The following is a 26939-nucleotide window of genomic DNA, read 5'->3' on the forward strand; positions in this document are numbered from 1 at the left end:
TTCCTTGCAATCCTGAAAAGGCACTCTAATAATTCCTTTAATCTAAGAAAACGAACGTTTTTCTTTTTAGAGCTTGCCTGTTAAAATTGATAATTGAAGTAAACAAGTGAGTAGCGTGGTTCAATTCATGATGGATTAATATTTCTATTTAGAAAATCTTTTAAATTTGGCACATTCATATATGCTGTTGCCTGAAAACCGCCTCCAGCAAGTACACTGAGTTGAGTAAGTAATAAAATGGTAAATCTGAAAAGTCAATCTGATACACATTATTTTGCTAAATCAAACTAATTGAATGCTATTCAAATTAAAAGGGACTTTATGACATTAAAGTATGCAATTAACTTTAAATACTAAAGGAATTTAAAATGGAATATCAAGTAAGAAATTTAGTCAATTAATTTAAATTCTGTCACAAATGATCAAAAAGGGCTAGGATTTTGATTTCATCTATTGTTCAAGTAACATGTTAACCTCTACCTTATCTAAGCCATTTTGCTCTAGTTTATCTATTTCCTTGACGTATAAACTCATTTAATCTCATACAACTTTTTTTTTAATCCATAATATTATACAACTTAATAAATTCTTTTAACTGAAAATCTTTATCTTTATATATATAAAAATAGTGTTTTAATATAACTGCAGTAATGAATTTAGAAAATTTATTTTGCATTAATTTTGTAAAAAAAATTACATAATTCCGCAAAAAAAAAAATTTAAAAGAGAATTATAGTAGTGTTTTAATATAACTATAATGCTGAATGCATAAAATTTATTCTGCATTAGTTGTGCATTTAATTCTGCCAAAATAAAGAATTTCTTTTTATTTATTTCTATTCATCAATATACCAAAAAATATATTTAATTTCAAAATATTCACATTATTAATTTTTACCGTGCATTCCTTGTATATGATAATAAGGTTAGAAAGTACAAAGAAATCCATAGATCACACATTAATTAGTATTTATTTGTTACTAGATAATCATCTAGCGGGGCCTAAAAATAAGAAACAACCACCAAACAAATTGCAAACAATGTTTTTTTAGGAATTTTTTTAAGCCCCCCACACCATACAAACGGCCTAGTCCAAAAAATAATTATTCTATAAAACGTTTGTGGTCAACAAAAAATTGAAACAAACTCTTTGATGTATATATAATAGATACAAGAAGAAAGAAATTAACGTGAAAGCATAGAATAAACTTGTGGATACATTGATAAGGAAGCAAGCAAAACAGATTGCAACAGATCCATCCATTAATTTCTCCCCCTAGTTATTCTAACCTTCACATGCTATCTTAGGCTTCAAAGTTCCACCTCTCTTGTCCAAAAAACAAGGATCTTCATTCGTTATTTTCTCTGCATAGTTATCTTCAGTCTATTGTTCTCATTTTCCAATCTCTATTGCTCCCCTCTCTTTCATTTCATTCACATTGCGCAGGGCGCTTCTTTCACATATTGCTGGCAAAATGGTTTGCTTTCTCTCTTGTCCCCTTGTTTCTCTATTTTGCATACTTGTTCCTGTTTTGTTAATAATCTTGAAGACAAACACCCTCTTCTTACTTTTCCATCATTTAGACAAAAAATAAATAAAAAGAAATAGACTATTAGCATTGTATATATTTACATGTTTAACAAAATCTTTGGATGCAAAATCTTTACAAGAACACTATTAGCATTGTAATATGTGAAACATTCACATAGACTTGCGGAGATTATATTTTATCAGTAAGAATGATTACAAAGACAGCATAGAGAATCGAATTTAAGTCATCATATCCATTTCAACCCTTCACTAGACGTGTGGAGATTAGATTCAAGCTTCTAGGATCTTAAAATTCTATCAAATTAGAAGAAGATGATGTGTTACATACCCCATGATTGTTATCAAAAGATGATAGCAAGTGGTTTTTATTTGCCTGCATTAAAACTCACTTTCTATCTGACCCTTGATAAAGAATGAATAACAATCATTGAAATCTTAAGATCATGACATGAAATTTTGGGGCAGGCAAACGCAGCGTCCGGAATGGCTGTGCATGACGATTGCAAATTGAAGTTTCAAGAGCTTAAAGCAAAGAGGAGTTACAGGTTCATCGTGTTCAAAATTCAAGAACAACAAGTGGTGGTTGAGAAATTAGGGGACCCCTCCGAAAGTTATGAGGACTTCATGGCCAGTTTTCCTGCTGATGAGTGTCGTTATGCGGTCTATGATTTTGATTTCACAACTGATGAGAACTGCCAAAAAAGCAAGATCTTCTTCATTGCATGGTACTTAATTTATATGGACAAAACTTAGGTATAATACTATATTATTGATATTTCTTCTGGATTAGAATTGAAGTTTCACCTTGTCACTTAATACATATTATTGAAGTAAAACTTCAATTCTAATTAAAAAAATAATACCAACAGTAACTATAGTATTGTATCCGAGTTTTGTCCAATTTATATACACTAATGCTGCATTTGATTTAATGAATATTGTTCTGGCTGAACTACTACTTACCATATGTATAGGTATGTTACACCTTACATGGTTCATTTTGTGACCTTACATTACAATAATTAAGAGCAATGGTTTGGTTGAATCCTTGTGTTAATGGGTGCATACAGGTCACCAGATACCTCAAAGGTGAGGATGAAGATGGTGTATGCAAGTTCCAAGGATAGATTCAAGAGAGAGTTGGATGGCATTCAAGTTGATATGCAAGCAACTGATCCAAGTGAGATGAGCTTGGACCTTGTGAAAGCCCGAGCCATCTAATATGCCCTCCTTTTATTGTTATGGATCAATTCCCAACTATTTGGCAACTTTTGGAGCCATGTTTCTTTGCCTAGTATACCTTGGATTCAACAATGACTAATCCAAAATGATATGCATATGCATCATTCATTCTTCCTTGTACTCCTCCATCCTTGTTCAGTTTCCTTGAAGGGTTCAAGATTAGTAGCATCGGTTGGTTCTCTACCAAGTTGCCAATCTGACCACTTGGTTGGTTTTTGTGCAGTCATCAAAGCTACTGAAAGAATGGTGACACTGATGTATGTCTGATGTCTTTGTTTTTCTATTCTTGTTAATTAATGTCTCATTCCATTTTTTATATCACTTGTTGGGAAGTTTATGGTATAGAAATGATTTATATATGAAACCAATACATATTAATAAATGTACGATCGGATTCACAACAGATAGTGCGTGATACATATCTTCTAATTTCGTATCATCTCACATGTGTCAAATGACAAAATTTGTTTTACACAGTGCTGATGAAACCAATTAGAACTAACTGTAATCATATCAAATATTTATTGAGGGATGAGAGATGCATGTGTATAATTTATGTTTAGCATTATTCTTGATATAACTTTATTTTTCCTTTTTATTTCCATACAATGGTGAACAAGCTACTTGAAATTAGTTACAAGTTACAACCCAAATGAATTATAATTAAAATACATGGTTGACATGCGTGTAAAACAAGGTGTTTTGAGGACAATTTACTCACTCACTTACCAACAAGAAACACCCACCGGCACCCACAGTTTACCCATTTATTCTTTGGTTAAATGTGCTAAAAAATTTCCAAACATATTTATCCCACTATTGAAAATCTTCATGTAAGCATGACATATTTAAAGTGGCGACTCATAAATCGACTAAAAGCAACAAAGATATCATCCGATCACAATAAAATTTCCACAATCATATTTTGCTGAACTTTATAATAATTATTTTAAATTTGTTTGGATAAAAATTATCGGTTGATGATATAAAAGAGACTATGTATGATTATTACACTCTTAAAAAAAATTGGATAATAAGATCATATATAAAGACAAAAGGTTTAAATAAAAACCTAAAATTACAATTATATTGAAACTTTTGTCTACTATTTTTTTTTTTGAAATTGAGTAAGGATATATCTCATGATAGTTCAATGTTAGTCGATGCATATTTGCACAAAATTATTACTATAATAATAAAATATTACATTTCCGTACAATAAATTTAACATTTAAAAATATTAATTAACATTTTCATTTTTTTATAAATTATTTAACTACAAGAATTAAAAATATTGTCTATAAAGAGAATATATTATTTTAATAAAATTGTATAAAAGATTAATATATTTATTATTATCCTTAATTCACGTGTTGAAATATTAAGCCGCGTGAAAATAAATAAAATATTTTTTTTATTAATATAAATATATTTAATTTATAAAATCATTTGATTAACATATTAACTAATTTGATTACAACAAATGAAAGTTTATTTTATAAATTTATAACTTATTTGTATAAATTAATTGAAATAACTTATAATTTATTAGTTATTAATTTATTATTATTATTTAATCCTCAATTTACTTGAAATTATTTTTTTTTATCATTTTTTTAATTTAGAAACCCTTTTTCTTATGTGATATTCTCTCATTGTTATTATTAAAAAAATCAATTATAAATACTCTCTCATAAAATCTACTATTGTTATTTCTATAATTATCATTATCCTAATTTCATAATTTTTATGAGGATAAATCTAAAAGAACAAATTTCATATTTTTGAATCATTAAAAAAATTTAAATTATATCCTAAAATAAATAAAAAATTGTTGTTTTAGAATGAAAATGTCAACTTTTAAGATATTGTCTTTTTAACTTTTGTTAGACTTTTATCTTTTTATTATTTTCTAAATTATTTGATATTATACTTTTAGTTGGTTCGTCCCTGGAGTATCCAGGGCCAACACGTTGGAGGCACTTCAAAAGGTGGGATAGCTAGTCCCAAGATTTAACGCGGCTGCATACATACACAAGGCAGGATTCGAACCCCTGACCTTGCTTAAGCGTGGATCAACCCCTATCGCTGAACCACAAACTTGGGATTTTGATATTATACTTTTAAAATTACTCGTTACATTTTTCTCTTTTTTTTTTCTTTCTAATTTTTACTTCTTTTTTTTTTGAAAGTGTCTCTATTTTTCCAAAGTAAACATAAATGTTTTTAAAAGAAAAAACCTCTTCTATTCTAGGGTTTAGCGATCAAAACACACTCAACCCCCTTCTGTTCGTGCGCGCGTCTCTCTCTCATGTGAATGATGGAGGAAGCTCCTACTTCAGTTTCTGCATCAGCATCAGCATCATCTTCATGCTGGACCAACGTCGTCAAGCAGCAACCTCCTCCACCACAGCCCCCCAAACAAGTGTTGGTGGATCCCACCACCGACTCCCCCAATGCCATCTCCGTCGCCGTCGTCGACGCCAACGCCGTCATCCAATCCGGCGAGAGGCTCCACGGCCTCGCCGACAAGTTCATCTCCATCCCCCAAGTCATGGAAGAAATCCGCGACCCCGTTTCGCGGCACAAACTCTCCTTCCTCCCCTTCACCATACAAACCATGGAACCCTCCCCCGAATCCATCAACAAAGGTATCCATCCCCAATTACATATTTCTTCTCTCTGCCTTCAAATTATGTAATTCAATAACTCATTTCTAACCTAAAAAAACCTTTTTTTATTTTTTTTATTTTCATGCTAGTTATCAAATTTGCTAGGGCTACTGGTGACCTACAAACTCTCTCTGATGTTGATATTAAGCTCATGGCTCTCACTTACACTTTGGAGGCTCAGATTCATGGAACGAAACATATCAGGGATGCTCCACCACCTGTGCAAATGTTGAATGTGAAGAGGTTGCCTGAGAAGGACATGCCTGGATGGGGTTCCAATGTGCCCAATTTGCAAGAGTGGGAGGCATTGGAACAGGCTGACGAATTGTCGACTAATTCCAATTCGAAAATCCTTCCTTTGCAGGACCTGAATTTGAACATTGTTTCTCAGGATGAACACTCTGTGAATGGTTCTGTGGAGCAAGCAAGTGAAACCGCTTCTGAAATTCCAGAGGAGGGGGTGACGACGAAGACCAGGAGGCATCTGCCTAAGAAAAAGGAGATAAACATTGATGAGAAGAAAATGGTGGCTGATGGAATTGATGCCTCGCAGGGAGAGGTTGATGACAATGCTGGTGATTGGATGCCGGCTGTGAGTCGGAGTACTCACAGGAGATATCTAAGAAGGAAAGCTAGGCGCGAGTATTATGATTCGTTGTCCAGTAATCAAGATTTGGAGGGAAGTGTTGGTGAAGATGCTAGTGCTTTAAATCTGCCTGTTCATGAAAGGGATGAAGAACAACAAATTGGAAATGCTATGTCTGGGGATGATCAGGTGGTAAAAGAGAACAAAGACGAGGAAAGTATCTATGAGGTTCTGCAGAATCTGAGGCTGGAAGATGGTTCACTTGGTGTTCTTGATGAAGAAAACGAACCAAGTTTGTCTCCGGAAAAACTCCAGTCAGACAATGACGGGTTGGTGGAAGCCGCATCCAATGGCAATGAAACTGTGATCACTAAACCATGTGACAGTGAGGCAGATACTGTTGATAGCCAATCAAATCACTTGGAGATTGCAAGTCAGACCAGTGAAGCTGCTGATTTTTCATATGCTGATGATGATGGTAGTGAGCAAAGTTGGATGGTTAGATCGTTATCTGAATCAAGTGTAGCATGTGTAACTGGTGACTTTGCAATGCAAAATGTGCTTCTCCAAATGGGTTTGCGCTTGCTGGCACCTGGAGGAACACAGATACACCAGCTGCACAGGTAATTGTCAGTAGCGACTTCAATATTTGACTATGTGAAGAAAATCTTCGCTTGCTTGCGCATGGGAATTAAGACCGAGATTCTAGATATATTATTTAACATTTTGTTAATATTACAATTATGTAATGACATCTGCCTATTGATTCTATGTTCTAATCTCTGATTCCATTCTATGCAGCATGATATAAAAAGTTTATTATGTATGTTCTTATCTTTTAATAATTTGCATTCCAGATGGATACTCAAGTGTCATGCTTGTTACACTGTTACTGCCGAGATTGGGAGAATTTTCTGTCCAAAATGTGGAAATGGTGGCACCCTAAGGAAGGTAGCCGTCACTGTAAATGAAAATGGAATAGTATTAGCAGCCCGTAGACCACGAGTTACATTACGTGGCACAAAGGTGAGTATATACTTATACAAGATGTAGTAGTAGATATTGGTTCATTTTTCTCATGCCTTTTAGTTTGCTAATCTTTTTTCTTTTAAATAGAGTAAGTTTGTTGCAGCAGACATTGTGAATTTGTGATGTACTAGTTTATAGTCATTTGTGGTTTTGCAAGTGTTGAACACTTAAATTGATTCATGTGTTACTTAAGCAATAAATATAGCTTTTGAATCAGAATATGATACCTTTCCTGGGAATTTACAAGTCTTTATGGGAATTTTCATTCCACAAATTCTGATTGAAAGATGTTGATTTTAGTTTGTATGAATGTTTCGACTCAAGAATCATTTTACAAGGGTAATGCCATTCACAAGATGGAATATGTATATAATATCCTTGATACACGCGTTTAATTCTTTATCACTTTTACATGACTTGGTGTGCAGTTTTCACTGCCTTTACCCCAAGGTGGAAGGGATGCAGTCACAAAGAACCTCATTCTCCGTGAAGATCAACTTCCTCAAAGGGTACTTTATCCTAAAACGAAGAAGAAAGCCAGCAAGCAGGTTGTGTGTCTAATTGATTCATGTCCCATGGGAATGTGGTGATCTTTCAGTCAATTTAATTAGTTTAAAACTAACCTGAACTTTTACATGACTTTGGTAGGATGATGACTTCTTTACACCAGACAGTGTCTTCAGCCACCACACAGATAAGAAAGCTCCTTTCCAGCCTCCTGTAAGAAAAGCATTGGCAGTTTTCGGTGGGAGAAGAAATCCAAACGACAATCACTACTCACGCTCTAAGCACAAGTAGTGGATCGCCAAAAATTTGTACTGGCATTTATCTCCCCTCAGTTTTGTTTTTATTGCTTGACTTTGGAAGTTACCTGGAAATTTGTTTTGGTTTATGAAAAACATGATTAAAAAGCGTGTCTAATTTTCTCAAGATAGTCTACGATTTAGTTCAGGTGATGTATGGAAGAGTGGAAGAGTTAATTTTATGAGTGGCTCACAGTTTGCACCGTTTGTAGCACAAGCAATTTTGGTTCATTTGCCAATGTATCAAGGCAGCATTAGGTTTGAACTTTACTGATTTTGTTATCATTACATACAAACGGGTACCACCTGTTAGGAGTTAGGACCATAGACAACGGTACCAAAATTCGATTTGATTGTGGCGTTACCCACTTCTATGAAACGAAGGGATAGACAGCAGATTTTAGCAAATGACGGGTTGGGACGAGATTAGTGTTGTCCTTACCTCATCTGAGAAATTGATCGAGTTTATTTAAATTTGAACTTGACCTAATCAAGTCTTAAAATATATGGAATGAGACCAACTCAATATATTAATATTAGTATATGTATAACTAAATTATAAAATAAGAGATGCAGAATTTAAATTAAGTATATTTTATAGTATATGTTTTAAACTAATTAACATCATTATAAATATAGTATAATGTTATGTAAAGTATTATCTATTAAGAAATGTTTTATTATCAATAATTATTATTTTAAGAATTTATATATTTTAAAAGAATGGAGTGTAGGTGGAGAAGGTTTAAAACATAATTCGAACTGGGTTTAATTTGAAGGTTCAAAACTGTCCAAATTAAGAAACAAATTTTGCTCACTTCTAATAAGAAACAAATTTTATAAATTCATTTACTCTTTTCGCCTAGTAACATGTATTGCAGTAGATTTGGTTTTTTAATGGATATCATTCTAATTTTTTATTGTAATATTATTGTTTTTATATAAACTTTTAGCAATATTTTTTAATATTGGGCTGCATTTTTTCTAATATAGAAGATTAAAATGTTACTTTTGTATCTATTAATATTTTTTTTGTTTTATGCAAAAAATTAAAACGATAATATTTATAATTAGATGGTAGGAGGAATAAGGTTTCACTTTCACTTCTATAAAACACACTATTTCTCTATTATATGTTGAATGAATTCATATTTTCTATCAAATTTTTATAATTTTTTTGTAAAGTTTTATAAAGTAATTTTTAAATGAAGAAGTAAATTTAATATCTTGGAAATATGTTTCAATAGTTACCATTAATATCTTGGAAATATCCAAGAAATGTTGGAGAAAGATTTAAAATTATTCTTTCAAATTATTTACAGTTCAAGCTAATATAAACATCTTGAAAAAGTATTTGTTTTAATATTTAATCTTGAAAAGATTATTTATTTTACTAATTCTTACGAGGGTTAAATGAGTTTTCCTACCTTTTAACTGTTTATAATTGAATTTTTAGTCTCCAACAAAAAATTTCTCCACTTTTTATCAGCGATGCTAATCTTTGATACATTTAAGACATAAAATAAATGCCACATGGCACTACATGTAATAGCCACGTCATTATGGATCGTGTTGATATGTGTTTTTGCTTAACATGTAAACACTAAGCAGTTCCAAATTAACATTAGGAACTAAAACTGTTAAAAATTAAACTAGGAACTAAAACTGGGTAAACTTTTTTTTTTTTTTGAGGGAGTAAAATTTAAATTCAAAAATATTTAAAGGATGAAAAACTTATTTAACCCTTCTTATCACATACTTATTCTTCTGACAAAAACTTAAGATCTAAAGCATAATTGTTAATTGAGTATTTAAATGAGAAATAAATATATAAGCATGTTATTAAAATAATTAATATACTTTTTAATTTATTAAAATAATATATTTTTAAATGAATTAAAACTTATAAAATAACAAACTGTTATCGATTTGAGTAAAATTGGACTTAAATTTTTTAAGTCTCTCAAATTTGAATCCTATAAATAAATAAAAAAACACATAAATTGAATGAGAGACAATACAAAAGATATTTAATTAGATTGGTCATAACAATCCTTTACATCAATAATCTGAATATATATATATATATATATATATATATATATATATATATATATATATATATATATATATATATATATATATATATATATATATATAAACTTATAAAATGACATAATTTGGAACAAATAAAATAATATTAATGAAAAAAAATGTATGTACTGTGCAGAAGTAGTTCTTGGAGTGAGTTTTTTTTCCTTCTATTTATATGTTTACTAAAGTTTAATTTTTATTATTTATTTATTATTTGTTTATCCCTAGCTTTGTAGATATAAATTAATTTTGTAATAGCTATAATTATGAATATGTTAGTTTTTTTTTGTTACTTGATATAAGTGAAGTATTAACACGAGAATATTAACTTTTGTTATTATTTGTACCTTTTTTCACTTATTTCAATATTTTAAAACAATGAATTCATCTTGCAGTAAAAAAACACAATCAATAATTTTTTTTTAAAAAAAAAGTTGTTTTATGCCTTTTTTAATGTGTCTAAACTGTTTATTTTAAAAATCAGTATTTTGTTTTACCTTTTTCCTTCTTAAAAAAAGAAATATTCTTTATAATCATCTTATTTAAATTTAAACAAACTAACCCATTCTCATTATCATTTACAGATACAATTATTTTAATACTTTGAAAATATAATTATGAAAAAGGGTTGCTTGTATCATAAATACTTTTCGAAGTAAACTTCTTTTAGCATAATAAATATACGTATTCAGCTTATGTTTTGATTTAGAACATAAATTTTTATTTAGATTTAATATAATTTTAACATGAAATTTTTGTTGAAATTAAACATGCATATAAATATACGTATGCGTAACACCAAAAACAGAGAGTAATTACTTGTATTTTGAAATCCGAAAACCAAACAGAGACTTGGTCTTAAATGTGTAATTTGTGGTGCACATCCAAAGTTAAGATGTCTCAACCAACATGCAGTGAACAATCGCAAATTTGAATATTACGATGTAAATGATTTCCCTTAATTCAGGCAGTGGTCCTACTCAAAAGAAACACTGAAACAGACGTACGATGGATCTGGACATTCAAATTAAAGTGCCACAGTCGATGTCTCTAAAACAGAATCCTTGCTTCAACGCCAAGATCTTGTGTTCATCAGGCAGTTGCACTCCACAGTCTTCAAGGACCTCCAACAACCCAAGTTAGATCTAAAATTACTACAAAGACCACCAATGTTTTTTCTTATAATTTTTTCATATCTTTTGAAAATAATCCTGATTAAAATACTATTAAATATTAAATATGGACACTTCTCCTGTTAACAAAATTTAAAACTTGATATATAATACTAATCCTTCCGCAGGTCTTGATTCAACTTTATATATATATATATATATATATATATATATATATATATATATATATATATATATAATGAGAAGATAAATAACTTTTTTTTATTAGAATTAGCTTATTTTAAAGATAAAATAATAATTTTAGTCACGAGACTAAAATAAAATTTGTATCCTTATCTTTAGTTAAAGAACATGTGATAAACTATTTATGCTAATGACTTTTGGTTGATTCAACTCTTTTATTCCTTCAATAGTAATATAATTTAAATTTGATATTAACAGAAATCATACTCTTTGGTTAAAGTCATGCTGCTATTATTACAAAAGGTGATACTAAAATAAAAGCTTGAATTGTTACTGCCGGGAAATAATATACCTATCAATGGGATTGAGATGAACAAAAACATTTTGGTGAGTGCTAAAAGATTCCAACAGCCGCAAAGGGACATTTGAAGCATCCAAAAATCCTAATGACATGTTTGGTTAAGGCAACGTGAACGTGTATGATCATGGGTCAGCTTAATCATGCAGTGCCCAGTGGCCATACAACTGTCCTTTTCTTATGTTGATATGAACATGTAGAATGGTTGACACTTAAAAGCTCTACTTGTAATTAGCCAAAAAGTAAACCCCTGGGCCCAAAGAAGAATCACAAAAGGCTCAACATGTACAAAAAGAAAAAGAAAAGGAAAGACAGTTGTCCAACACTTTTTTTTTTTTTTCTTCTTTCCATTCATTTATCAATTTCTACTGCTATACAAGGATACCTTATGATGCATTAACCCTTACACATTCCCTTTTTCTGAACAATCATTTACAGGTGAGAAATAAAATTAAGTAGATTAAAATGAAAAGCAAAGCAAGGTAAAAGAAGAAAAGTAGTTAGACAATAAGTATTATTGGTTATAGGTCTGCTTCAGTAGTAGTGTATGTTGTGTTAGTTGAGTATTTTTGACTCAATTATGATGAAAGTGCTAGTTCAGCCCAAGCTAGAGATGATGCCTTTAGCTCCACACTTATTGATGTGTCTATTCTGTTCTCCAACATAGTGCACAATTCACGCATTGAGGGACGTGCAGAGGGATCAGGACTGATACAAAGCGTTATCACCTCACATATTACTTTGAGGTCTTCATATCTAAAATGTTTCAATTCAGGATCCACCACATATGACATTACTTCTGGCATTTCAAGATAGTCCCTAGCCTGCACAAGAGTTTAACATTCTAAGACTGAATGTTTTAATTGATGCCTTGAAAAAAATAATGAAAATTTCAGAAAAAATCTTACCCAATCCACCAAGTACCCTTTGTCCTTGCAGTATGGAGACCTTCCACTGATTATCTCCAGTAGAAGTACAGCAAAAGCATAGATGTTTCCTTTGGTGTCGAGATGACGCCCTTCAAGCGAGTTTGGTAGAAGACACATGGCTCCCTGGCTGCTAACAGAACCATAATTTTTTTCTGATCTTTCAAGAATTGTCTTCCAACTTTCAAAATCAACCAGCTGAAATTTGAGATTCATTACAATGAGAAAAATAATAACACATAAACATAGGTGCATGTTAAATGACTCTTAGAATCACTTTTCAGTGGAGTAAGATATTTAGAACAATCATAAATTCATAATAGGTATGTTAGAAAACTTAAACTAGGTTGCAAGCACACCTTGGGGGAAAAATCTTCTGTGAGGTAAACCGCGTTGGAATTCAATTCTGAGATAGTAAATGGTGGCTCGATTTCAGTGTGCAAATACTTGAGTCCACGTGCAATGCCTATGATAATTTTCATACGCCGTGTCCAAGACAATTGACACCCTTCTCCATCTGCAGCCAAGATTTCATTCATGTTTTAAGGAACTGTAACACAAAAAATATACAAGTAGATGAGCTAAGAACCGTGACTTACAACAATGTAGGTGGTCATAAAGTGTTCCATTTGATGCATATTCAAAAACCAGCATCCTTGTAAATGGATTGCTCTCTCTACAATATCCTAGTAGCTTTCCTGCGTTATCATGATTTAACCTTGCCAAGTCTGCCACCTGAGTTGCATCAATAACAGAATTTTTTTAAGAATGGTTTAATTATTTGTCTGTCAATTCTTGCACACTGCAGGCATTGGAATGTTCCATTTACCTCTCTCTGAAAGTAGAGCTCGAGGTATGCTGTCCAATTCTCTTCCTTGATGCAGAGAGAAATCACAGCAATCTCAGGCCCACCTTTCATCGTACCCTTGTAGACCACACTATCTGGTGAGGACCCAATTATGTTGCTGAAGTCTTCACAGGCCACTTCAAGATCCTGCCTGCTATACCTCATCACATCCTTCAACATCTCAGAGTCTGCACATTGATAGTGTTATGTTCAAAACAACTACACAAAATACCAGTAGTAAATACACAGTAGAAATGAAAGAAACCAAACCTATATGTACTGCCATATGATCTTTTTCACTTGCAGATTTTTTCCAAGGAATAATGATAGATGATTTGTTGTTACACTTACACCTCTGGAAAGCGGTGAAAATTGCAATAAGAAAGAGAGAACCAACCATGGTTCCTGTCACTATTTCTAGAGCCAAAAGCCAAGCAGGTTTTGATGCTCCTTGATGCTTGGACACATGTTTAGTAGCAAGTTGATACTTTGGTTTCTCTACAGGACCATTTTGAGCAGGTGAAGCGCCGGCTATTAAATAATGGTTCGTTATTAGTTGTAAAACAAGCAACGAAAAATTATACTTGGTAGTGCATATTATTTGATTCACAAAAGTTCGTATTATCCATTATTCCATTCTCAACAGAATGAAGTCTAGACTAAGCTCATTTCATCTCTTCTGTATTAGTCAAATTTTTGACAAGTTGAAGATAGATCTTAATTTATGCCATAAACTTTAAATGCAAAAAATATCATGTCATACATACCACATTGCACCGAAGTTCTCTGTTTTATGTCTTTGATATGGAGACAATTTCCTTGAAAGCTTGATCTGCGTGAAAGAAATTATGTTTTGTAAGAAAGGAGGTTGACGAGAATGCCAACATAACAAGAAGATTAATAGAGTACCTTGGAAGATAATCCAAACATTTGGGTATGCTACCAACAAAAAAGTTATATGAAAAATCTGCAACTTTTAACTGAGATGAACGACAGAAGCCAGTTAAATTCACACCTGAGGCATACCTGAAGACATAATATGAACAAACCAGTCAGATTAACAAGATCCAAATTGCAATGGCGTAACTTGGTATTTTATACTTAATGGTGCACTTGACAATGTTTTCTAGATAAAACAATTTTAACCAAATTCATAATATCAACGGCAAGTTAAGTCTTCTTAACTACCTCAATATACCGAATGCCTTGCTTCATGAACACATAGAAAATTTGACATTTGTAGCAATTATAAATTATCATATCGTATATGTCACATGCACAAAATCATTTCTTTGCAGAATACAAAAGACAATGGAAGGAACTATATGTTGTTAACTTCAGTATACATTAATGAAACTGGTAAATGACATTTGAAGAAAACGGTAATTTGAATCCCCTACCAATTAATTGTATGCAGACCAAAACGAAGCCTATAGACTAACCCATCTCACCATGGTAATCAACCACAGTTATAAAAGAGTCCTAGTGGCCTACAATCTATAGCATGTACTGTAATTATAGAGAAAGAAGAGTTCTATCAACCAGATGTGAAAAGATCACATGAATGATGGTAATAAATCCCTAAACAAACTACGCTAATTCAATTTAAATAATTTGCACTCACATCCCATGCATTTTTGAAGAAAAATTTGAACTGCCACCACCAGGAAGAGGTCCTTCTAGCTTATTCCTATCCAGCCGAAGTTCTTGAAGGTATTTCAAATTTCCTAGCTCTGGAGGTAACCTACCAGTCAATCCATTGGACTGCAGGTTTCTGCAAGAATGTGATAAAGTTGAAGACACAGGTCCACGAAAATAATAAGAAGTCAACAATTTTGGAAGAGCATATTGATTTCCTCTTACATTTTTACAACTTGGGCCAAATTTCCAATCTGTGGAGGAATTGGTCCTGATAACTGATTCATTCCCAAATCCAACACCTTAAGAGATTTCAACAAGCCCAATTCTTTAGGTATTATTCCGATGAGATTGTTTCCATGCAAGATCCTACAGCAATAAGAACACAACATGATATTCAAGTATTATATGTCAAGGTAACAACACTGAATCACTAATTAAATAAAGTAACAAGGACAGGAAAAACAAGGAACATACAGTTCTTGTAAGTAGGTGATTTTCCCAAATTCTGGAGCAAGAAAGCCCCTTAATGAAGACCGCGATATGTTACTGCAAAGAAGGATTCCACTATGCCGTATTAGAAATTTGCAACCTTATAATTTAGAAATGTATGTCATTAATTGTTCATCTCAACCATGAAGCATGACATGACATTGCAAGAGAGGACTATGTTTACACCCCCAAAGAAATATACTAAATGCTAAATGGATCCATGGTATCTTACATCTTGATGACATGATCCCGCGTTGCAGTGCAAGAAACACCATTCCAGTCACAAGGATCTGAATCCAGAGTATTCCAATTGGACAAAAACATGTGTGGATCTTCATACACAGCTTCCTTGAAAGTTCTAAGTGCCCCAACTGTGCAGAAAAAACAAATTATACAATAAATATAAAAAAAAGACAATACAAATGTTGCGTTACTGTAAATGTATACCATAGTTAGCCAAGACAAGAGTACAATGAGAATGAAGCAATTACTCGATCTCAAAACTTCCAAGTTCACACAAGAACCAGAAATGTTATTTTTCACTACATGGTGATACTACTACACACATTACATTACAACTTCAAAGAAATCAGTGACTGGCTGAGAGGAACCAAATGAACATCATATTAACCATTGTGGTGCTTTCTTTGTCTTTTGCCAGCATCCAAACAGAAGTCAACACAAGTAAAAAATCGAGATCTGAGAGAGAAAGTGAATACTCAGCCATAACTCGCACCTTCATTTGAAGGCACCACGACAGAAGCCACAAAAGAGAGCGTGGAAACCAAACCAAGTAACAAAAATGAAGTACACAACTTCATTTTTCTCACAAAAATTTTCTACACTGTGTTCCTCCTTCTTCCTTGTTAGAAACTGAATTTCCTAGAATTTGGTGGGACTTATACCATAAAAGAAGTACAAAGTTAGCCAAGTTGATAGGTTGTGAAAATGCACACTACTTATACAAAGTGTTTATGTATTGAAAGAGTTAAAAACGGTAGATTTGAGAAGTGGCAGTGGAATGAGGAAGGGGTGACACTGACAGTGCACTAGTCTAAAGTCTGAAGACAACCCAGAAGAAGATAAAACTTGGATTCAAAGAGAGTTTATCCAAGATTGGATTTTGATGGCACATAGGCTTAGGGGTGATGAAAAAGAAGGGCTTTTTGTTTTGAAATATGTTTAAAATGGCGGTTTATGGTGCAAAAATTCTTTGCTTTGGTGTGGTGTGTTCTTGGGACTTGGACTTGGACTGTGCTTCTTTCAAAATCAAAGTAATTGGAGTGATTAATTGGTGATGGGATGGTGCTCATTTTTTTTATTTTTTTATTTTTCATTTTTCATGAGAGGTGTTGATTGATTGCTATGCATTATGGAATAGCAATATACACTTACTACCATCTCTTCAGTGTCGTCACACGAGAACTTGGTACTCGCGTTTTTCTCGTCGTTAGTCAAAGTCTCAAAGCTTGTTCAAATCGAGGTTACGTTACGATAGGATATTGCTACGTTAAAATTTAATATTTTTTGGGTTTTTAATTAGAGGTTAATGATTAGGTACGATAGTATAAAATATTTTTAAATCGTTGTCGCTGTGACTTTTAAATTATTAATTTAATATTAATTATAAAAATTAATAAATTTATTGTATATATTAATTTGTAATTAGTTGATAATATAAACTATTTTACATTAATATAACTTTTTTACTTTATTAATTAACGATTATTTTTAAAAAATTAATCAATATCAATTTATATAAAAGATGGTTATTTATAAAATAAATAGTTAAATTAATTTCTAAAGTTATGTAGTGTTCTTAATTTAGATTATAATTTTAATAAAACTAAAAAAAGGTTTCCAAAAATGTATTATCTCATTTATTTAAGTTCTTTCATTAAATAAGTTTTCTTAAAATAAAAATGTTTATAATAGTGTCATGTAACATATATATATATATATATATAAAGTGACATGTGTCATATTGTGGGTGTGTCACATGATTTATATGTTTTATGTAACATATGATTATAAAACATAATATCATTTTAATATTTGAAATTATAACATTGTGTTATTTTAATTATTTAAATTGTAACTTAACTTCACTTCAACTCTTTTAATTTGATATTACTTTAGTTTTTACACATTATTAAATTTTTATTTAATCAAGTAATACTTGAATAGTTTTACGATAAAATAGATAATTAAACTAATATCATAAATAGGATGATAAATATCTTTAAATTATATTAAAATTTGGTATTTAACATTATATCAATTTTTATACATAAAGTAGGAATAACTATATGTGAAATGACATTTTTAGGAACTTTTATTTGACAAGAGGGTTTTTAAAGTTTTGTTTAATTTTTTTTATCATAAATATTTATGAATTGAGTACTAATACTTTTAAAATAGATTATCGTTAAATAAAAATAATCTTGTATTACAATGAAAACTATTTATCATAAATATAAAATATAATTTATATATTAAAAATACATATTATTCAAAAATTATATATTCAAACATAATATTTATTTATATACATAATTTATTTTAAATTTCAATTATGTATAATAAACATTTAACACGTGTTACAAACTAAAATATTAAATGTTTTATTTTAATTATATTATATCTCTTTTTCTAATTATCAATCTCCCCCTTCTTTTATCCATTTTATTCTCTAAAATACATAAATAAAAATAGTTTTAATTTCTCTATGTTTATATTTTACTTTCATAATTAATTATCTTATATAAATCATTTCTTATATTTTTATTATGAAAAATATCTATTACTTTCATTTTTCAAAAAATACATTTTTTTTGTCTTTGATGTTCTATTTTTTTATTTTAATATATATACATACATGGGAAAAAATATGTATTTATCGTAAAATAAAATGAATAAGAAAATTTACAATTGAAGGATGAATATATTTATCATCGTATTTACTATGTTAACGTAATTATCTATTTTACTGTAAATATTCAAGACATAATTACTTGATTAAAATAAAAATGATAATATTTAGAGACTAAAGTCACATCAAAATAAAATTTTAGGGACTAAAATAACATTATATTACAATTTCAAGGATTAAAGTGATGCAGTTTTACATTTTTAGAGATTAAAATGATATTATATTTTATAGTCATATGCATATACATCATATAGTATTTCCACATGACATATGTCACTCCACATATGTATTTATGTGTATGTCACATAACATTATCGTGTCACATAGATACTTTCATTAAAAAAAAATAAGTTTATTTAACACAAGGACTTAAATTGAGAGTAATATATAATTTTATGACATTTACTCTTATTTATATGTGTCTTCTTCTAGTATAATTTATTGTAGATATTAATTAGTAATTAATATCATTTATTATACCATCTTGGAAGTGTCCAAAATTTATTATTAGTAAATGTTCATCGTAATGATATTTCTTAATAATCGTATAAACACTACAATAATATTTAATTGATTAAAATATTTTTATAATCTTTATAATTTCACTTATTTTATCTTTCAATTTTCATGGTTTAAAATAGGCACTTTCAATTCTTATATTTATCTTTTTTAATCACTTTTAGCCCATATAATTAAAGATAATTATTTTTAGTCCTTATACCTATATTTTAAAAAAAAAAATTAGTATATATTGTTAATTTTTTTTTGTAACTTTGTCTATTTTATTTTATGTTGATATGATATAAATATTAATTAAACTTTATGTGTCTAATATCAAAATTATTTTACTAAAGTTATTCTAAATTAAGTTTTTTGACATCTTGTGTGTCTTTTGTACCGTCACTTATCACGTTAACACAAAACAGACAATGTTACAAAAAAAATAGTAATAAGAACTAAAATGATTAAGAAACTACGATTATAAGGATTAAAGAGAACTAACTATCTTCAATTACATGGACTAAAAAGGATTAAAAAATATAAGTACAAGAACTGGAAGAATTTTATTTTAAACTATAAAAATTAAAGGGTAAAATAAGTTAAACTATATGAACTAAAAAAAAATATTTAAACTTATGTACTTTTAGTAACATTTGAAAAATGTTAAATTATGAGTAAATGTTACTAATATTCTTTTGCGACATTTTATCAAATGTAAGATAAAACTTGTTTTACCAGAGTTTTTTAACAATATTTCACATGTTATTATAAACTTAGTAAAATAATAATTAGTATTAATATAGATTGTATTAATACTTGTATTTTATGACTCTTATCTACAAGTTCTTTAAGGTTTGAGATATTTTTAAGTGTTATTTTTTACAAAAGAATATATCATAAGTTAATTATCACTAAATCCATATCACATATCAAAATTCATTTATCTCCAGATTCACTTTATGAATATATATACTTTTTACATATCATTAATTATTTTATTAAATGTAAGACTTTAATTTTGAGAAATAATTAGATATTGAAAAAATTAATATATTTTTTATATGTCATCCTTTTACTTGATACGAGACTTTAATTATAGAAAATAATTGAAAAAAATAATATTGAGATAAAAAAATTGTTACTCTATATATTTTTATATAAAAAAAATCTTTCAATAACATATTAACTTAATCTATAATAACATTTTAATAAATATAAGTAGGTAAATGTTAAATATGTTAAATGTATAGTGAAAGTATCCATTGACTTGGTTAGCAACTAATATTTAATGATCCTTTGTTGTAATCCTCTTGTCAAGATTTACATGAACGGTAGCTCATTTGGCAACTTCAATCCTTTTGTGTTTAGTGGTCTTTTACGCAACTCGTGAGGTTAATGGCTTTGGTTCATGTGGATTTTCTACTAACGTCAATGCAGAATTACATGCTATCTATCATGATATTTGTAGTACAAACTCAATTGGATTCATTCATGTCATTTGTGAATCAAGCACAATAAAATATTTATTTTATGATTCACCCGTACATAGCAAGTTCATGTTCATGTTCTAGTTATTATAATATGTCGCATAAAAATTAAATAAATTTTCAGAAACACGTTTGAAGGATATAAATGTGCCAATTCTAGCATTTGATGCAAAAATTCTTAAAATAAATGGATAGCGTTAACAAAGATTGCATTGACCAAAAAATAAATAAAATGGACATTATTCCTAATAGACTCCTAAACCTTTTAAGTAAAATCAATTTCAAACACCGTAATACATTTTTAATGCAAAATTTATAAATGAAATTGATTTAAACGGATATTTTAATCACATTTAGTTATTTACAATTGATTTTGTTGAAATCATTAAATAGCTCAATATATAAACAATTAATTTAAAAATAGAAAGAAAAAATTGAATGTAAATAATTTTTAAAATTTGCAGTAGAAGAAAAATAAAAAGAGTAAAAAGTACTGATATTTTCACTTATTTAATTAAATAAAAGTGAAAATAAAATATATTTTAAACTATGCAATGTTGTCTTCGATATATAGAACTATTGAAACGTACAACTCATTGGTCCATGTTGTATTTTTGTAAAGATACAAATAAAACAAAATAAAAAGAATCATATACAAATATACTGATATAACATTCAAATAAGTATTTGAAATAAATAAAATGTCGTAAGTTTGATGAATCATGGTATATATCACAATTTATCGTAATAATAAATAAATAAACAAGTAAAGACAAATGACTTGAATTGACTTTTGGCACAGTGTAAATTCACTCCCCAACCCAAGCATTTAATCTCAATCAAATTTATCTAATTAATAAGTATAATGATTAATGAGTTGAAAATATGTGTCGTTTTCTCAACAATAAAGTTTTTTTTTTTTTAAAATACGCTCTTATTTAATAGGAAGAAATAAATCGATAACTTTTAAATCAATTATATATTTTTTTACATAATTCACTTATAATTTGGTCAACGAAGTTTTTTTTTAATTTATTTTTAACGAAGAAACACAACAAAATAACACTTACAGTAACCTTTTTTTTTTTTTTTTTTTAAAGAGGAATAACACTTATAGTGATAGTTACCAAAACAATATTTTTAAAACAACATGTCGTATGTTAGAAACGTTATCAAATTTTGCTACAAAAAATAATCTCTATTTTCTTAATTAGTCAATGTGAGCGTATTAACAACAGCTGTCATGCTCGCCAAAAGTTATTTTGAATAAATATTGTTTTTTATTTATAAAGAATAGTAGTACGAAATAAAAATAATAATAATTGTTTTAAGTTTTATGGTTGATGTTTAGTTAGGTGTTGAATTAGCTAAGCAAAAGTGCTTTTTGAAAAAGGAAGGAAATTCCCCCCAAATTCCACATTTAACAGTTGTTCTCCATTCATAACCACTATTAAAGGATGTCACGCGTCAATTATCTTTTTCTTTTTGGTCTTTATGTATAATAACTACGCCTCCTACCCTACATTTTATGTTTTTGATTACTACTATTAATAACTCATTAATGCCTTATGTTCTCATCCATCAATTTATCTTATTAATCTTTTCTCCTATGTCTCCATGTTTATGTTCGTGTCTGCTTATTTAATGTCCCGTTTGTTTTATCCTTATTAAATCAAATTTTCAATTCTACCGAAACATTAAATAAAACATCTTTTTTATTTTTGTTCAGCCTAAGTATAAATATGAAAAAATAAATGTCCATATATAATTAAACATTTAAACACCGAAACTTACTGATACAGTGTTTGATTTGGCAGTAAATGCAAAATAATAATAGATTCAACGCAAAAGCAACTACTAACTGCTTCAAGAAATCATGGTGAGTGCAGATTACTATATTTCTCAACATGTACTAAACACGATAATAGTTAGATTTCATTTTTGACTTTTTTAAAATTATTTGTATATATGAGAAGTCTATTCTTTATAATGATAAGGGGGGTAACAAGAGACAAATGAAGATATTGTTTAAGAAGAAGGGCCCTCATTAACAGTGCTTCCAAGCAAGACCCTCTTAAAAGGGTTTAAGTATATTTTAAGGAAAAAGGAACCTAATCATCGTCAACCAGATATAGTACAATAAGACGCCTTCAAAACCCAGTTAAGACCAAATATAAAAATAACAACAAAACTCAATTCTCAAGCACACAATTTGTTACACCATTAACCAATTATATATCACGATTAGTATGATATTTTATTTAATTAAAATCAAAATCACCAACTTATAATAAATAATAATGTAAACGTAGCTTAATATTGTTGGTACATAGTTTATTTTCTGAAAATGAAACTAATGTTGTACATGAATTTTTTAATTGTATATGAAGTCAGCTAATTGATTAGGTACCAAGTATGGGAGATGTAGCATGAAGACAGGTTGTGTCTTGCATTGCTAGAAGTTTTATAATATGAGATGGTTTGTGTGAAAGTTGCATCCACATAACCATGTTGGAGGAGGGTGCTTCCTTTCACCTGATATGAAGAATCCTCCATGTGCATGCTTTCATACGTGCCCCCACATGCCTTTCTTTATTCAAATATACTCTCTTCCACAACAAAGAGAAATTCCTCTATGTACTTTCCCTGTTCTTTGTTAGGTTTCTTCATTTAATTGGTTGCCATAGGCCCATCAATGCCTCCTTTATCATCTTTTCTCTTTGCTTTTTTGTAATCCAAGAATTTTCCAATCTTCCTAAGTGAAGAAATTAATTAAAGAGCATAGCGATGAAATCAATTAAAATGACCCGTGAAAGTTAAGTGATTGATAGTGAAGAATCCTAAAGCTGACCCCACTAATAATTAATATAAATCTTTATGCTGAATCGATTTTTTTTATTTTCGAATATCAAACTTGTATGCATGTGAAGCTAAAAATCAAACTCTTAATTAATCATATATGGTTGTAGTAAATTTTGTTATTAATGTGGAGAGTTTGTTCCTATGCGACATTCATTATGATGTTTCCCAAACGCTAATTGAGACGACATAATATGTTGGGACAGTGGTTCTTAATTCTTATTGCGAGACCAATATATTTTGGTTTGTCCCTGGCTTGTTTTTAACATGGCTTTACAAGTTAGTTTATCTGTCAATTTCGTAATCAAAATTGATTGAAGAGCAAGGAATTCGAACTTTGGGAGTTTGGTTAGACACACGGATATGTAGCATTGGTTAGATTTTTGAAAGAAAGAGAGCACCATCAATTGTTGAGCTTAAAAGTACCTTATGCCTGGTGGGCGGTGGCAATTGTTTGTAGGTTTTCAAAAGTTTAATTATCTCTCTTACTTTCAGAGATGAAAAATCCCATTGCTGCAATTTCTTTTATTTAAAGTTGGCAAAATCAAAGAAACAGCTACAGAGAATCTTTTCGTTGATAATGATATTATGTAACTTCACGCTTAAGCAATATGTTTTAGGACCTTTCTATCTGCAGCGCCTGAAAATTCAGGTTTGCTTCGTTATAAGCAATATAAATAGTAACTTTAATTTTAATAGAGGATTAAGAATATGTTTAGATAAACTTTTTCGAGAGAATTTTTTTTAAAGAAAATTTAAAATAAGTTTTTTATTTGAATATAATGAGTAATTTTAGATATATAATTATATTAACAAGTAATGCATGGAAGATTAAGGTTAATGAGGAAGCATGAGGCATCTTCCATATCGGTGGGCCCAGACGGTGCAGGTTTGTTGGGCTCATTAAATGATTCGGCACACTATCAACTATCAAGTATATTATCCAATCACGTAAAGAAAGGTAAAGATGGGTGCATTTGGATTTTTTTTAATATTTTTTTTATTCTTTTTACCAACTAATATTATTTTATCCCGAAGAAAAATAAAATAAAATCAAATCAAATCACTAAGGTTTATATAAATAATGACAAATTTTATTATAATTGTTTAGTTATTTTCTTCTGTTTAACATCACAACAATTAATAAGAATAAGTGAAGATCCTAAACTAATATACTTTTTAATTTAATTCTTTTAATGTGAGCAAATAATATGATTTTTTTATATGACAGAAAATATAATTTAATATTACTGACACGAGGATATCTTAGTCTTTCTTTTACGTTTCTTGATTTATAACTTTCGGCATATTTTTACCCTTTTAATTGAACACGACGTGCTGAAGCAGAAATAATAAATAATTAACGTATTATTAATTTTGAAATCACATTCTAATAAGCTAGAACGAATAAAATGGCGGCTACTATACTTAAGTTAAGTGTTTTAAAATTAAGTTAAATACATTGATATTGTAAACTAAAAATTATATGATTAATTTTTAATTTAAAATTCTTTACACAGGCAATTAATAGTAGTGTTGAACCCTTTAAAATCATTTTAGTTTTATATTTAAGATAATTTGTAATAAAACTATTTTAATTTTTAATATTATTTTTATTAAGTAAAACTAAACATATTAATGAAGTGTTCATGAATTATATTGGTTTAAGTTTGGATAAAAATCTAATTCAAACGGATTAAAATTAAATGATTTGGATTAATTTAAATTTCATCAATTTTTTTACTTAATTTTAATCGAATCAATTTGATGTTTAATTGAATTGATTCGATTTGAGTTATCGGATATCTAATAATTTTTGTAAAATAAATTAATTTTTTTCTCAAGTAAAATTATCTTTTAACATTAATTAAATTAATATTTTATCAAAAATTAACTAAACTGATAGTTTTACAATATAATTTCTCTTAGTTTCTTTTCTTAATTTACTTAAAGATTTCAAAAGTATTATAAAGTTTGATATATATTGTAATATAGTTTTTTTAATATTTTTTTTAAGTATTTGAATAAAAGAATGAAAATAATTATAGTAATACAAAAATGTCTTCAAAATAATCAAAATGATATATACATATTAATTGTTAACCAAATAAAAAATTAAAAATAGTATATAAATTAATTGATTTGATTTAAATTTTGAATGTATAAATCTAATACTCAAACTAATTAATGTCAAATTTAATTAATTTGATTTGAGTTGGACTCAAACAAAAAATAATTTATAACTAACTTAATTGATTTAATTCAAATTATTAAGTCAGTTAAAATCATTGAATCCGGTCTAACACCCATGTATATCATAACTTTCATTTATTTCAAGAGTAAGTATAAACTTACTCTGATCACCATTGTTGGAGTTTTGAGATGGAGAATTTCTCCTCTGGCAAGTATTCTCATAAGGCTACCGGGGTTCCACCTAAACCCCTCGACCTTCATTCATCGGAACGCGTTAGCTCTTTTAAAGATAAAGTTACGGGAGAAATGTCGAATCCGAAGCCTGTTCGTAATTTGATCAAGGAAGGGGTCATGTCACTGGATTTCGTTGGAGGGGACCGCCTTCTTCCTAAATTCGACATTGCTAAAGAAACCTTTGAAGAGCTCTGCGAACCTTGGAAGCGTTGTTTAGTCGTAAAGCTGCTTGGTCGTAATATTGCCTTCTCACGATGCGTGAGAAGCTATGCGACATTTGGAAGCCTCAGGGAGGATTTGATCTCTTGGACATATCCCATGGGTACTTCATGGTACAATTTGATGTTGAAGCGGATAAGGAACGTGCTATCAATGGTGGCCCATGGATGATTTTTGACCACTACCTCATTGTTCGTCCTTGGTCCCCAGATTTTGTGGCAGGAAAGGCACGGGTGGATAACACATTAGTATGGGTGCGCTTTCCAGGGTTAGGTTTGGTCTTCTATGACGAGAGTGTGTTACTCACAATAGCTTCGGCAATTGGGAGGCCCATAAAGGTGGACCTCAACACCTTGAAGATGACACGGGGACGCTTTGCAAGGGTCTGTGTTGAGGTGGAACTTGATAAGCCGGTGGTCGGAAAATTCTGTCTTAACAATACCTGGTACAATGTGGAATACGAAGGACTACATCTATTATGTGCCCATTGCGGTTGCTATGGCCACGTGGCCCGCAACTGCTCGACACCTAAGCCAGACGTTGCTTCCCCTCCACCTGCTAGTGAGACGGCAACGGAGCCCAACGGGGGTAACCTAGATCGAACGGGCTCGAAGGGGAATAGGAAAACTGATATGGCGCCAGAATCGGAGCCGGAGATCATGGAGAATATTCCTTTATCTTCACATGGTCCTTGGTTAATCGTTAAACGTAAATCAAGGAAGCCCCATCCACGCACCAATACTAATCACGTAGAGAATATTTCCCACGCAAATATTCCACGTGGCCCTTTAAAGTCTCATTCCGCTCCCCACCAAACAGCAGTTAGGCTTCTGTCAAATAATAGTAAATCTCACATGACCACGGGGCCACCCATTCACGTGGATACAAACAAATACATGACAGCCCCTAGGGTTGAAAAGAAATGGGGTCGTTCTCCGGATTCCCCATCACTACAACAG

The 26939-nt window shown here is 30.0% G+C and overlaps 3 protein-coding genes across 3 annotated transcripts; 2 read left to right on the forward strand and 1 right to left on the reverse strand.

The window, feature by feature from the left end:
- The first annotated feature begins 1191 nt into the window (after window positions 1–1191).
- Window positions 1192–3197, forward strand: LOC109801271 (actin-depolymerizing factor 7). The gene is made up of 3 exons (XM_020362298.3): window positions 1192–1478; window positions 2018–2277; window positions 2623–3197. Exons 1-3 carry the CDS (start codon window positions 1476–1478, stop codon window positions 2771–2773), a joined length of 414 nt encoding a protein of 137 aa, XP_020217887.2. The 5' UTR covers window positions 1192–1475; the 3' UTR covers window positions 2774–3197.
- A 1839-nt stretch (window positions 3198–5036) lies between these two features.
- Window positions 5037–8154, forward strand: LOC109801509 (RNA-binding NOB1-like protein). The gene is made up of 5 exons (XM_020362593.3): window positions 5037–5445; window positions 5556–6675; window positions 6910–7078; window positions 7510–7629; window positions 7730–8154. Exons 1-5 carry the CDS (start codon window positions 5112–5114, stop codon window positions 7877–7879), a joined length of 1893 nt encoding a protein of 630 aa, XP_020218182.1. The 5' UTR covers window positions 5037–5111; the 3' UTR covers window positions 7880–8154.
- A 3784-nt stretch (window positions 8155–11938) lies between these two features.
- LOC109801599 (putative LRR receptor-like serine/threonine-protein kinase At1g63430) lies at window positions 11939–16898 on the reverse strand. Its single transcript, XM_020362709.3, has 13 exons — window positions 16292–16898; window positions 15788–15926; window positions 15541–15612; window positions 15289–15432; window positions 15050–15199; window positions 14335–14451; window positions 14193–14257; window positions 13696–13956; window positions 13408–13613; window positions 13178–13313; window positions 12938–13095; window positions 12561–12776; window positions 11939–12476 (listed from the first exon to the last, which is right to left on the reverse strand). Exons 1-13 carry the CDS (start codon window positions 16374–16376, stop codon window positions 12231–12233), a joined length of 1995 nt encoding a protein of 664 aa, XP_020218298.1. The 5' UTR covers window positions 16377–16898; the 3' UTR covers window positions 11939–12230.
- Between the last annotated feature and the right edge of the window lie 10041 nt (window positions 16899–26939).

Source organism: Cajanus cajan, chromosome 2 (assembly GCF_000230855.2).
Source record: "Cajanus cajan strain Asha chromosome 2, NIPB_CcT2T_4, whole genome shotgun sequence".
In the NCBI taxonomy this organism is placed as follows: domain Eukaryota; kingdom Viridiplantae; phylum Streptophyta; class Magnoliopsida; order Fabales; family Fabaceae; genus Cajanus; species Cajanus cajan.